This window comes from Battus philenor, unplaced genomic scaffold, assembly GCF_028537555.1.
Source record: "Battus philenor isolate CCGP_79_NKW_IND1 unplaced genomic scaffold, ilBatPhil1.0.hap1 SCAF_10, whole genome shotgun sequence".
In the NCBI taxonomy this organism is placed as follows: Eukaryota; Metazoa; Arthropoda; class Insecta; order Lepidoptera; family Papilionidae; genus Battus; species Battus philenor.
In genome coordinates this window covers 8,534,719-8,549,757 of record NW_027181662.1, presented here as the reverse complement: position 1 = coordinate 8,549,757, position 15,039 = coordinate 8,534,719, and the positions used below count along the sequence as shown (strand labels likewise).

At 34.3% G+C, this 15,039-nt stretch overlaps 1 protein-coding gene across 7 annotated transcripts in view; it reads right to left on the bottom strand.

Annotated features, from left to right (window-relative positions):
* LOC137925826 (serine-rich adhesin for platelets) overlaps positions 1-15,039 on the bottom strand; it is a 69,603-nt gene that overhangs the window by 11,368 nt on the left and 43,196 nt on the right. For 4 of the 7 annotated variants that reach the window (XM_068769315.1, XM_068769323.1, XM_068769289.1 and 1 more), the window contains 7 exons: positions 12,855-13,014; positions 10,760-11,006; positions 6,138-6,233; positions 3,163-3,415; positions 2,751-2,937; positions 2,508-2,664; positions 367-2,430 (listed from right to left, as the gene is read on the bottom strand). In XM_068769315.1, the coding sequence (XP_068625416.1) occupies positions 367-2,430; positions 2,508-2,664; positions 2,751-2,937; positions 3,163-3,415; positions 6,138-6,233; positions 10,760-11,006; positions 12,855-13,014 (3,164 nt within the window). Of the gene's footprint in view, positions 1-366; positions 2,431-2,507; positions 2,665-2,750; positions 2,938-3,162; positions 3,416-4,448; positions 4,868-6,137; positions 6,234-10,759; positions 11,007-12,854; positions 13,015-15,039 lie in introns of those variants that run through there. The other 3 variants (XM_068769304.1, XM_068769311.1, XM_068769332.1) reach the window with 3 other exon arrangements.

The window sequence follows — 15,039 nt, the reverse complement described above, 5'->3', positions numbered from 1 at the left end:
GAACAAATGCAATAGCTAGCACTACACAAATGAAATAATAATAATAAAAAAAAAACAAAGATACTCACAGAACACAATGCATAACGTATTGCGGGGACAGCAAATTAAACTTATAAGTATTACCTGATAATGTCCATATGTTATAGCAGTAGAGATATTAGGTGAATTGGGTGGGGTCACAAGACTTCCCATTTTAACTTCATCTAAAGCCTTCGGCTGAGACTGAGCCTCAACTTTGGTGTCGGACTTTTGTGCAAAGCTTACGGATTTTTTGCTATTGCAGCTACTTCCGCTAGAATCTGTGGATCTTTGATTTTCTTCCTGTGATCGTTTCAACTGAAGGAACTTGCTGACTTGACTTCTTACCTTTTGCACTTGATTGTGATCCCATTCATCCATATTTTGACAGTTAAAACCGCTCTGTTTCAAGAATTCTTCCAGTTGATTTAAATCGGCACTGCTTATTAATGCTCCAGGAGGGGGAAAATCAATGTATTCCATTTTCTTTGTTCTCGGTTTTGGCATCGGAGGCGTGTGTGGGCGATGGTATTTAAGTTCATTGGATTTTCCCGATTCTAAACTGCTTTCGGTTCCAACACCTTCATCTTGATAATATTCGTTATAGTCGGCATCCTTTTCTGCTGCATCGAGAAATTGTTGCGAAAGTCTCTTGGCCGCAATATCATTATTCTTCCTATAATCTTGAGTTTGGTTTTGCAAATAATACGGTTCTTGGAGTGATCTCCTCTTTGTCTTCTGTTCTGTTACAGCAGTTGCGCACACAATAGGGTCTTGCAGAAATTCATCTAATTCAAACATGCTATAACGTTTTGTTTGCGCACTAGTTTTTCGAGTTTTATCCATAGACTTGCGTAATATGCTTTTCGGTAGCGGCGGTCTTGGTGGTGCTAGTTCGCCTTGTTTCAACAATCGTGTTTGGTCTGCCAGGCAGAGTGATCTCTTGGGGATTGAAGGATTTATTCTCTGACCATCGTTGTTAGGACAACTTGCCTCTGAACTCGTGGCGGAATCGTATCGATATACAAACAATGGATTAAAATTACCAGCAGGGGCTGGACTGTTCTGGGCTGAAGAATCAGTGAGCATAGTAGACGAACCTCTATAGCCAGACGATGGTTGAGTAGCAGTACTCGAGCTTGACGACACAGCGGTTGTGTTTCCTGTCAAATTGTTACAATCACAGCTCAATGGTCTATTTTTTATTTTAGAAAATGGAGAGGTACTACAATATCTATCACATTTCGACATACCTTCTTTTTCTTTCACATTAGATTTTATTTCATGCATTAGTTCTGGCATTTCAGACAATAATTGCCTACATTCTGCAGGTAACAAAAAGTTCAAGGAATCCCAGTCCTTGATGTGACCAAGTCCTTTTTTCTTTAAAAATTCAACGTCGTTACAAGAAAATGGTCTTTTGCCCTTTACTTGCATTTTACTTCTTTTGTTATTTGCTGATTTAGGAGACAAATTTACTTTTAATGGGCTTAAGTAAATATTTGGTCGTCCGTTCAAAAAACTAATATCTGGTAAAGTATAGTTTGGATATAAAACAAAAACTGGTTTCTCACAATCTCCTTCTTTCAGTTTTTCTAGGAAAGATTGTTCAACAACCTTAAAAACCTCTCGGTCCTGCGTTATGTTTGACACGCGCATGCTTGAAGTTTGTATACTCTTGTCTATGGTATCGCTTTCAAGATGCGTAGATGTCGATTTATGATCGCGATGTTCTTTTTCTATCACTTTGTTCATTCGCGTGATTTGTGTCCCATCTGATTCTGAGCAACTTGAAATGCTAACACTAGTTGCAGACGACTGAGAAGAACATGACTTTCGCGTAAGACGCATTTTCGAAGGGCTGTTCACGTTAAGATTTGTTCGTTTAAAGTGAGGCTTATTAACAACAGCGTAAAGATTAGACTCGCTATCACTTAACTTAGTAGTTTCTGCTGCTTCTTCTTCTTCGATTAAAGCTTCCTCCGACACCCTGCTATAGGTATGTATGGGCCTGATTTCCTCATAAACCAGTGACGTTTCTTCTGGTTCGTCTTTAGGTAATTCGATTTGCGGCCGTTCCGTCGCAACTGCCTTCAGGTTTTCTATTTTTTGTTCGCCCATCGACTCTGCACTTTCGCCACCAGAACTCGAAGGCCAACATTCAGATCTATCTAGCTGATCCATTGTGACTATACCTTCGTTACTTATACTTTTCTGTTTCATAAAAAGTTTCACTAAGTTAAAAGGTTGCTTCGGGTTACTTTTATCTGACGAGGTGTGATTTTCAGTCGAAGATGTGCTCATTGGCTCTGAGTGTTGACTTCCATGAGAAGAACGGTTCTGCGATACATCGTAGACTTTCATACACGTGGAAGTGCCCGCAAATCTCTGATTGGCGGTGAAGGAATCGACCTATAAACGGAAACGTGTTAAATAATTACAGAAACCGTCGAGAATTCACGATATTTGGTTATTAATTGAATACGCACCGTAGAGTTACTTAGAGCAACCGAAGCAATAGAACTACTCATTAGCTTCCTTCGGTAAAGGTTTGGCAAACTTTGGCTTTTTATGACCGAATTGTTCATTTCACTTGTTGCATTAGTCGTATCATTTGTGTCTTCATTGTTGTTACCAGATGGGTGCCTTTACATAAAAGCAGAGTGATAAGTAAACATATGTAAAATATCTCTAAATGTTTTAGAAATAACTATTTATATTATTTTCCATACCTCCTTAAAGGCGAATCGCTGGTTTGTTTCTTAAGCTTACTCCAAGTAGTTAATCCTAAATCACTTCTAGCCATAGACGTTGCAAGTTTATTTGTTAATTTCTTACATCTCTCTAATAATTCTAAATTCCTGCGCGTTCTTTCATCACTATCTATAACTATGTTAGTATCTTCCTTCCCCAATTTGTCTAAAAATAAATGATAGGACATAGTAAGAAAACTTTCAATTTCGTATTCGGTGTGTCATCGTTCGTTACTACTAACAAAAAAGATGATATATATGGTACATTACTTGGTGACATTTAAAACTTGAACATTGTGTAATTAATCCAATTTAAAATCGATCATTTCCTACTTCACCTATATTTTTGATATTTGTTTGCATATAACTTTAAAATATTCAAATAAGCTACCATGTCTTTGATTGACGGCGGGTTCAGCGCACTCACTGTCCTCGGAGTATGTGGTGAGGCTGCCTTCGAAGGCGATGGTGTAGTTGTCCTTATTGGCCTGGCAGGTGAGGATAAGGTCCTGTTCCGTTGGCAACTCGCAGTCGAGACTGTCCACGCTGAAGTGCACACCGTGGCCGCCTTCTTTCACCGGCGAGAAGAGCAGCTCCGATTTGCATATCGACATTGTGTTGATGGACCCGACGGATTCTTCACCCTATTTACGAAATTAATAATTGTATCATCTCCACGTTTGAGATGCACCGAACAGATATATAATAAAAAATTGAACGTGATTATTGTAATAAATAATAAATTTAACTACGTATTTCGATAATAAAATTTATATTCTATTGTTAAAATCAAATTAATTTCATTTCGAAATACAATGTTCTCGAAAGTATTATTGTATATGTGTATAGCCAGGTGCTGAGATACATTCCCGGAATCATTCGAAATGTAGACGGGAATTAGAATTAGAAGAAACATAAACATTGTGTTACACAACACCGTATATATTTGAATGTCTAAAGAAGTTTGATTAGAGAAAGTCTACATTTTTAAAATGTGCATATTTTTGAATTTTAAAATGCATCTAGAAGACAATACTTTAAAAGAATCTATTTGTAATGCACATAACTACCTTATTATAACAGAAAAGAATCTGAATGTTAGTAAAATCAAATCTTGCGTCTAGACACTTACACAATTTATCAGTTTCGGCAAAAAAAATCTAGTTAATGGAAGTTAAATTCCTTGTTTAAGTTTCATTAACTATCTTTAATTAATTGTTATTTCTAGAGCACTTAAGATTGTACATAGCGATGCAGGACGTGACATGGCGGCCCGGGCGGGCGTTATCATCAATTTAATTCCTTTTCCTGCTACAATGAGGTCACAAATCAAACAACGACTCATACAGTTCATAACAACGGATCATACTTCACTATCCCAAGTACATGGGGAAACATTGCGAATGTTTCACTATGAATAATGTGGGTATTTGATGAACAAATTTCCGAATAAAATATTTTACTGATGAAACTTAATTTTAGACTATTATGAATTGTTAATGAAAAGCAATGTGCAATGTTTAACATACAAATACGTTGTGATGTTATTGCAGAATTATGTTTTTGTTAAAAATGTCTTTTAATAATTCAATTTATAGGTAAGTTATTTTATAATGGCGAGTGTCAGTGTACTGCAAAATAGTTAATTTATTTTAACAACAAATTAAATAAACTTACAGAGTAATATCCATTATACGATTCCCAGTCGTATTCAGTCACACCCATGTTTAATTTGTCCTATCAAAAGTATTTCAAGAAACTTCGTCCACTAAATTAACGCCGAAACGCTACGAATAGATTTAGCCATACCCACTTTTCACTATATTCACTCTGTCCAAAATAATAATAATTTAAATTCTGCGAAGTGCACTACCTTACACACACACAACTGTTTATAAATCCGTATATAGAAAACGATTTTAAATTAAAAAAATCACATGTGATCGAATTCATTGCAAGAATATGTAGAGAACAACAATCCCAAAAGTCCAGGGCGCTACTGGGGCAACGGGTACATTTAATTTAATATTAGCTACTGCATGTTGTTCTCAAACTTTTAAGACCGCCCTCACTTGTTCTATACCGTTCCATTTCACGGTCCGAATGTAACTGCTGACTTGCTACTACAAGTGATAACAGAGTGTAATATATAATAACAGAGTAATTAGATAAATAGGGCTAATCGGTTAATATTTGTGCTATTAATTTATTGTAAAATAATAAAAGTTAAGAAGCTATTAGTAAACATGTGTACTAATGGAAAGCTTTAGTTTTATTGTCAACCGCTGTTTAGACAGAGTTCGACAACTTTGAGAACGACTGAAAAAGTGAATAGACTTCATTGGCACCACACACATGGAAGCATCATACACGAACACATTGAAGATGAATAAATATAGAACACTTACGCTGGCACACGGACGGGAATGACTGTATGAACAGGGGAATAAAGAGTGTTGTTGATATGATTGACGCAATTCGTTGCGAGCGACGTACGCATAACGCACACATCTGTATTGATCTTATTTTATCTTTACTACGGTGCACATCCCGTGGGACTTTGTTCTATGGTGTTACAATATAGGAAGTCTTGTTATGAATGCAAGTCGTATTTTGCGGGCTTCCTACTTATTTATATCTGCGAGCCAAAAACTCGATTCGATTTTGTTCTCGGACGATACATCGCGCTAATAATAATCGGTTAAATTTTACAAACACACATGGGCCATGCTATTTTAGGCGTTATGATTTAAATATTATCAAGTATTCCAAAATAATTTCGCTTAGTAGATTATTGTAAACAATAGTGATATTATTTTATTTATAATACTATTTATCTTTTTATTCTTGTTACTCGTTGAGATGATTTGTGTCTTTGTAATATTTGTTATACATCATAACCTTATGATATTTAATTATGAAAATCATTTTGATCTCGCAATGCCATCTATTGGCGTCAAATAAACTTATAAGAGTTTATGTCATCATAAGCTAGATGGCACGATTTCAAAATATTACTGTTTCTAATTTTTGAATAAAAACGTGATCTAGAATGTAAGATTTAACTTCTTTATATAGTATCGAATTTAATTTATTTACAATTTTCATACTTAATAACCTAAGTCTATTATTTTTAACCACCCTTAAAACATTGAGGCTTTAAAACCGTAAATATTACTTAAGCAAAATTATAAATTACTGATACATATATCATGCACCTATTGAACCTAGGGTCTTAAACATTATGTAAACATTTGGAGATGCCACGAACATAAATTCGCTTCTATTTGCGTGTACTAATGAGATTTGAGTGCGATATGAAAGTAACGGTAGAGATGTAACATTGAACATCAAAGCGAAGCGAACCTGAACACTACTGTCGCCACTGATAGAACTGTCGAACCGAAATTTTTCCATGAGAGAACTCGAGATGCTGGCGAACATCTCGCCTCGGGGATTACTCTGCAATACACCGCGATATGAAAACTTATCCACCATGAAATTAGTATGGAACTGAAAAATAAACATGATATGGAAACTTTATACATAAAAATATGTTAAATACAATCAACCGAGTTAATTTAGTAACATACACCACAACCCTCAAAGATAGAAGTATTAATAGATAAATGCATAAATAATCTATGGTTTCCTTTCGTTTTCATCGTGAAAAGATTAACATATAGTATTACATTATACATCTAATATTTTTAGATACGTTTCACATATTTTTATAACTCTACTTACCTTTTTTGGTATAATGTAACATGTATTCATTAATTTAATTAATAATTATATCACATTAACTTGTAACAAATATTAGGAATATGTTACCAATAGTCTTTACCAATGAAATAGCCGTGTATTAAACATAGAAAGTTTTTTATATTATTTTATTTTAATACTTGGTTAATCAAAGTGTACTATCGATGGAACTTTGATCAGTGTAATTTTTCAATGTCTTTCTCGACGCTCTTTTGTATTGGCTCTTTTGTTTTTTCCTGCCAAGATGTCGAAACATTATAAAAAGTAGAAGTCGACCAGAACTTCGAAACCCTATTCTTGTAGCTTAGAGACCGTCTCTTGTGCCGTGTGAAATAGAACGTTGTCGTACAGGACCTACGGGTACCAGCGATTTACCAATGCTGGAGTTTTAGCATCATTTTAGCCTGTTCTTCGTAGCATTTACAGTAATACTTGTTCCGTTTGGTAAGAATTTATGATGAAAAAAACGGCACTACACCATCAAACAGTTACATCACTTTTATATGGGTAAGTTTCCGTATGTAGCTTTGTCTAGGTCTAACCAACGATAGTTGCATATAATAATCAAAAAGAAATAATTTTTCATTGCTGTTCAAAATCCCTTATTTTTTTATGTCTTGGTTATTGCGAGGCACACATTCGCGCTTGCGTAAGATAAGTTCAATCAGCACCTACATATCATGTTTTTATTTCCTCGCCAATTTGACACAAATAAGTACATCAATATTGTTTCGATGCTAACATCAAAAGCTGCAGCTAACGCAGCGGTAGACAAAGTGTCGTCTGTTATACAATGGCCTTTAAATCGTCGTTATTGACTTTACTTTGCAGGCGACCTCAAGGTTCACTTATCAAAATTTCCTTTGTTTGAAACGTTCAGACCAATAACGTGTCATACGTATGCTTGCAGAGAGTACTCATTATGTTCGATGTTTCCCGTCGTTTGTGCCGCATTAGTACCGCATCGGAACTGATATTCCATAGTTACTCGTATTTTTGAAATGTCTACACTGAAGAAAAAGAATAAAAATTCAGTGTTAAAAACACTTATCAATAAATTAGTGACTGATTTTTTTTTTTAAAAATCACCCCGTAAAATAAAATTCCTTTAAATTTGAAATTTATTGCGAGCCATAAATAAACTACATATCTATTTTAAAACGACTAGTTCATAGGTAAAGACCTGTTTGTTATTTTCTCCACAATAGCTGCTCTTTATATACTTTTATAGTTGTCAAATTTTTATCTTCAATTTAACGTATATGGGAAAAGATAATGCAGAAATAAATATAAGTGACTCACAAATTTGTAAAATTACCTAGAACAAGAATGAAAACCTCATATCCACTATTAAGACCGCAGTGTAGGTAATTGTAAAAAGCTTTGTTTTTAAACCACTTTTAACATTTAAATATACAATGGTGAATATTTCGTTAGATGTTCTATGACCTTATTTATTACGTTAGTATAATTAAATAACAGATCACATGTTTAAGTTTAAACTTTATGTATGACCTAGCAGAACGGATAAATCTAGAAATGTACGTATTTATTCATTTTAAAAATATGGAAGATTACCATCGCTGTTGGCCGACTTTTCGTCTTAAACGCATAGAAAAATTGAGCCGTTTATAAATCTAATGCGGTGTCAGTAAGAGTAGCACAAAATTGGTATAAGCGCTTTCAATCCGGGAATTTTCATGTGAAAGATACATTACGCTGTGCTCTCAGCTACAGATAAAACAGACACTGTTTTGGAAAAAAGTAGTTAAAGATCGGAAGGTCAGTAGTTACGGCGAATTATGGGCTTGTACTTGTACAAATGATGAAACTTAACTAAGACCTTGGGAGAAAACGGCCGGAATTAATCAGTAGGACGGTTTGGTCTTTCATCATATCGATAGATCACACAAGTTTAACCACTTAGCAAAAATAAAGAGAGTTTGGCTAAGAGGCGATAATGCATCCGCCATATAACCCTGACGTAGCAAAAATCTAAAGAGATTTGCATCTATTTCAGTATCTTCAGAATTCTTTAAGCAGTGTCATATTAACATCGAGAGGGGTCTGCCAAAACTACTTGTCGCGTTTATTTGATAAAAAATCCCAAAATTTCAACAGCGACGGCATCATATTGGCAAAATTTTAAAAAGGTATCTTACAAAATGGCAACTATATACGATAAATGACTTTTTACTATAAAATAGTTAAATGCACTTTAAAAATATTTGTCACAAATTTAATTTAAAATGTAAAAGATTTTTTTCCCCAACCTATTATAACATTTTCTAACTATTATAGGCATTTGTACTGTTATTTCATATACATTTCCATTAATATGACCAACAAGACAAATACTACATTTTATAAGACAAAAACAATATATAATCCCGATAATTAATATCGTTGTAGCTATTCCGGTAATAAACATTAATTAATTATATTTATTGTACTTCAAGCGTATATTTATTACCTTATCTTGAATTGTTAACTTTTGTATTAGCAGAGAGTAATAATCTTTTGTTGTTATTGTAAGGAAGCAATTTTGCTGGCTGAATAAATGTAGCAAAACGAGAAAATGTTTAACATAATTTCGCGCGTTACTTAAACACATTTTAACATTGCGTCTACGAGGGCCAAACTGAAAGTTTTTAGAACTGGCAACTTAAAAGCATTATATTAAAAAAATAAGTTTAAATTTTGAAAATAGAACTCTTTACCAATAATATTGAGTATACATTTCATTCATTTGTCATTTGTTTTACGATTTGGCGGCAAATTGAAAATTGTCTGTGCACGTCAGAATGAATTTAAGCCGAGAAAATTTTCGTGCAATGATTTTTTATGACTTTCGATGTCATATAAGTCAACAAGAAAGTTATGATAGACTTCGATTGGCTTTTCACGATGAAGCCCCATCTCGTGCCACAGTTTACAACTGGTTTAATGAATTCAAACGTGGTCGAACTAATCTCACCGATGATTTGCGTGAGGGACGGCCTTCTACAGCGACGACTGAAGACAATATCAGTGTTGTGCGGCGTATGATAGAGACTGACAAAAGAGTGACCTATCAGCAGATTCGGACAAGTCTAGGCATAGGTATGAGTCAAGTGCACAAAATCCTCCATGAACATTTAGCGGTCAGGAAGCTTTGTGCCCGCTGGATACCGCATAATTTGACCGAGGCTCAAAAACTCCGCCGTGTTGATTGGTGCCGAGAAATGATCCAAAAATTTAACGGAGGTGACTCAAATGCTGTGTTCGACATACTAACGAGTGACGAAAGCTGGATTTACTGTTATGATCCGGAAACCAAAAGACAGTCTGCTCAGTGGGTGTTTCCTTCCGAAGAGTTGCCAACTAAAGTGAAGAGAGGTCGAAGTGTTGGAAAAAAGATGGTGGCCTCGTTCTTCGGAAAGACAGGTCATTACGCGACAGTTGTCTTAGAGGATCAGAAAACGGTTAATGCAGAGTGGTACACTAACAACTGTTTGCCACTTGTCTTGGAAAAAGTTCGAGAGAAACGACCTCGCAGCAGGATCCTCCTTCATCACGACAATGCCTCGTCGCACACCGCCAGGCAAACGATCGACTATTTGGCGACCTCAGACGTGGAATTACTGGGTCACCCGCCGTATAGCCCCGACCTCGCACCCTGCGATTTTTATTTATTCCCGAAAATAAAAGAAAAACTTCGAGGAAAACATTTTATGGACGCCGAAGAAGCAGTGGCTGCGTTTAAAAACGCCGTCGAAGAGACCCCTAAGGCCAAGTGGGCAAGGTGCTTTTCTCAATGGTTCCATCGAATGCAGCGATGTATTGATGTAAATGGACGCTATTTTGAAAAGTTATAATAAAACTAATAACTTGCTAGAATGCTTAGTTTTTGATTTTCTAAGAACTTTCAGTTTGACCCTCGTAATCAGCTGTTAATTAAAATTTTATTTGTACATGAATAAATTTTTAATGAACATTTTAGTGTTTATAGCAATAATTGTAAATAATTCTCTATAATAAATATCTACAACTATTATTTATAATAGTCCATTTTGTATTAATTGTTTTTAAGAGTTTTCATGACGAAAAATTGTGGTAATACAAATTAATAAACTAGGGCATTTTATTGAAACTAATCTCATTTAGGAATTGTACATACAACAACTCAATGTGTTATAATAAAAATGCGGAATGTAAATGAAAATTTGATGGGGTTCACTTACATCGTGCGATCTATCATCAACTATAGCGTCGCGTGGCAAATTGGCAGTCATGAGGAGGGCGTGGATGTCCTCTGTCCTGAAACTCTCCATGTCGGCCTCGGCGAGGTTTGCGTCGAGGTCGCGTGCGATGTCGTTGTATCGAGAGGTGAATTCGAAGCGGGAGGTCAGCTCGCTTATGCCCTTGTATGAGGCCGACACGGAAGAGAGCACGGATGTATGAATGCAGGAACTGTCTCGAAATATCGGACTGAAAGAGAAAGAAAAAAATTACTAATTGAATGTGTGCTTTATCATCGTTAGAATTCAGGGAAATCTACTGCTAAGCCTAAATTATAAACAAATTGATTATTGGTTCAAATTGTCGGTAAAAATTGGGATTTTCAAGTCGGATTAAGGCATAATTATTGGCGAAACTTTGATTAATACAGGATGTTTCGAAAATTCAATAATTTGGAAATATCAGTAATTAGCTTGATCCTTAAAAGTTCTAACCAACTCTAAGGGAAGCTTTTGGTAAAAAAATTACAGGAAACTGCGATGTTCATATTAATAGGGCACGTAAATAAGAGATTATAATATAATGTTAATTACACCGCCTAAGTTATATTCTTTACAAAAGGTATTTATTATATTTATAAATTATTAAAAAACGCGTTTTTCTCTATTATATCTATTTTTTCTATAGTATATATACTATATATAGAAACATATAATAATAAATATTATCTTAAAAAAGAAAATAGCAACCGTAGAAAATTAGTTTATTTTCAGAACGATAATATTAACATTTTAATTGTAGTTCTGTGCAAGTTGAGGACTGTGAAAAAGTTTTATACCTACACTAGTTACACTACCATAAGCTTTCCTTGTCGCTATTGTAAACCAACGTTTATTTCTGTCGATACTAATAACAGAACAAATACAGTTATAAGGATTGTTAATATCTAACAAAGCTCTCTAGTATTTCCTGGTGGGATTACTATCGCGAGCCAGTTTCGATAGTGGACAAAGCCCGCTCCCAAGGTACCGGTGTCTCACTCAATCTGGGTCAACGATTTTCGATGGAAAGACGCCTCGCCATTTTCTCTCTATTGTTTTGTTATTATAATGAGACGAATAGCGCGTCTTTTGTTAATTGTCTAAGTCCAAAGTTTTCGCAACATTTTTTTTTTTGGAAAAAAAAAAACATGAAGAAGTAAGGAGCTGACAAATTTCATTAGAATTATTTGAAAAATGGAAACATTTTATAATAATGTAAATAATTGTCAACGCTTTAAAATGGCGAAATGCTTAATCGTACGTCAAAATTATTATATTGAAAAAATCTTATTAAATTCATACAATTTGTCTCAATTAGGATAGAGATTAGAAAGATATTATCTTAACAATTAGTGAATTTATCATGTTAACATTTTGGCAAATTGTATTTTTTAAAATTTCAGTTATGTAGTTAAATGATTATAGCTTTATTTAACGTATGATTCAAACCATCCTTTTGGATTTAGGTACTAACATCATTCGTTGAATTTAAAAAAGAAATAATTGCACTGCTAAACCCACGTATGTAGGTTATGTTTGACTATCGGTTGACATGAATGATGCTCAGGTCTGAAAATATTATATGTACATATTTGTTTGCACTAGATCAGTGCTTTCCGAGCTTTTAGCGTTCCTACACTTAATACATTTTTTCATTTATGATACTACTCCCCTGATAACACCATATTTACTTCCAGGAATGTGCCGTTTCTCTTAAGGTCAATCTCAGCTTTAAAAATTTACTTAGCATTGTCTCAAGAGATACATAGTAACTGAAGGGATCCTCATATGTACCTTAACAAATTTTTTTACAGTGTTCTTGCTATTTTTACTTTCAAGGATAAGGATATCGTTGAAATGTGATAGTTGGAAGTTTGTGGTTAATTTAACTACATATTATAGACGTAATAAAGTGTAATATTCTTTATATAAGAAAACTGTTTTGACTAATTAATGTTTGCGCTATAACCAATATAATTTTACGTATTCCTGAAAGGATATGGCGTAAAAAGGTTGAGAAACGTTTTGTTAGATTAAGATAGCTCAGATTACTAACTTATAGTCGAGGAACCACAGGTAACCGGAGTTATCGCAATGCGCGTCGAGTTCATCGTGCACGGAGTGCTGGCTGCCGGCGAGGCTGGTGTTGCTGTTGCAGTCCTCGTCCGCCGCCGCCCCGGGGCTCGCCGCCTTCAAGCCCAGCCGTGGCGGTGGCCCTGGAACATGATACATCAATTCCTTAGTTATTTTTAATATTGCCGTTAAATTAAATGGAGATATTCCTCTATTATAAACAGCTGTGAACAACATACCTGACGACAACAAACAAGCAAATATATTTTTATATACAGTTCAGAAAAGCAGTGAAAATGTATGAAACATCTCCCACAAAAGAGCGGAGTGATTACAGGCAGAGGGCAGGCCACATAGCGCGAGGCGACATGCATCCAGCGTCTTCTAGACGACCAAGTCAAGGTCGTTAGAAAACGCTGACGCAGGTCTCCTTCCAACCGATTCTCTTGGAAACGATTATGAAGATGTATATCATAAACAGATATTGCAATAAAACCAGCTAACAATCCAGCTATTATAGATATAGCTGCTACAGACATCATTAAAGCGTGTAGATGTTATGGAATAATCGTAAATATATATTTTTTGTCATATTAATAAAACAGAAAAGCGATTTCATTATTTACAAATATTTATTTATTTTTAATTTCTTTACTATGTTTTTTGACAGAACTGTCATAAGTTATTATATCGATTTACCATAAAATGTTCCTCTTAGAGGGTTACAAAACTTTAAAATGATAAAAAGGAACTTTACAATAAAAGTTAAATGAAACGCAACTATTCTTTGATATGCTATATCATTCATTATGTATATATATATAAAATATATTTCATATTATGTTTCCACCACATTTACACGCTTGCCTAAATGTCAACTCTGTTTCACTCTAGTAGTATGACTGAGAGAGGATGGCTATAAGGCTTTAAGTCCGCCTTTTGAACAAGTGTAAAACGTATGAAACAAATAAATTAATTTAAACACATAGCCTATAAAATTTAAACAACATGAACAGAGAACAAATATTCCCGTTCTATTAACAATGATATTTAGATTTCAGATTATTATTTAGTTCATTTTTACATGTAAACATCATAAATGACCACGTATAAAGATACAAAAACGCGTGCTGTAAAAAGTTAAATATTAAAATACGTTGATACAAAAGACCTTGAAAGTGCTAAACAAAAACGTACCACGCATGAGGACCTCCATACTTTACATTGAGAATTTGTTTAGCAGCACAGTGGTCAATTTTACCGAAAGCATTATGAATTTTAATGTTTACTTGCATTTCGAAATTTTTCAAATTTAGAATTAAATGACTATATTAAATCATTTATTTGACCGATTATACAATAATTGTATTGGAAGAACTAACCAATTTTAACTATGGATACTCTTATTAATTTATCTATATAGTATTAACAATAGATAGAAATAAATGTTTTCGGAAGTAGTTATCTATTGTTTTCCGAGTTCTTTCTAGAAGAGAATAAAGTTTATTATGGAAATAAACAATTATTGTCTTCGTCGTATAATAAAGACATTAGTGTCAAGAAAAAACTTACAAATGCCTGTAGCTGGAAATAATAGTCTGACAAGGACGCGTATCAACTTCTGCAAAAACAAACTTCCACGTAGCGTAAAGAAACTGAGACTCAGTCTCTGACAAGTGTCTCGATTCAGCGCGCTTGGATTATAACACGATATCTATTAAATAGACGACGAGGTTTGCAAATTTCATAGTTCTTATTGTTTTTGTTCGCTATAAGAAACACATGCTTTCGATGTCAAAATTAATATAATCGATTTTATTAAACCATTTGTCACACCAAGTTATAAATTCTGTGATCCCCTACGCTGGAAATATACTTATTACAAACGTAAATATTTTTTTAACATTAACGAAATTTATATAATTTAATAAAGGTTTGAATAAGTAATAAAAGCAAATACATAGTTTCGATATTGTTAAATATCCTGGTATACCTCTAATTGGCATTGAAATATCTGAACTGTTCGTTACGTATTCTTAGATCCGTCCTCGTCGCTCCATGTCCAAGTAAGCCCCCTTTCCCCTATCATAGTGAACGGTTCCCAATTAATGATATAACAACTTTAATAGTACACCAAAAAATAATCTACATACTGTATTGATATTTCA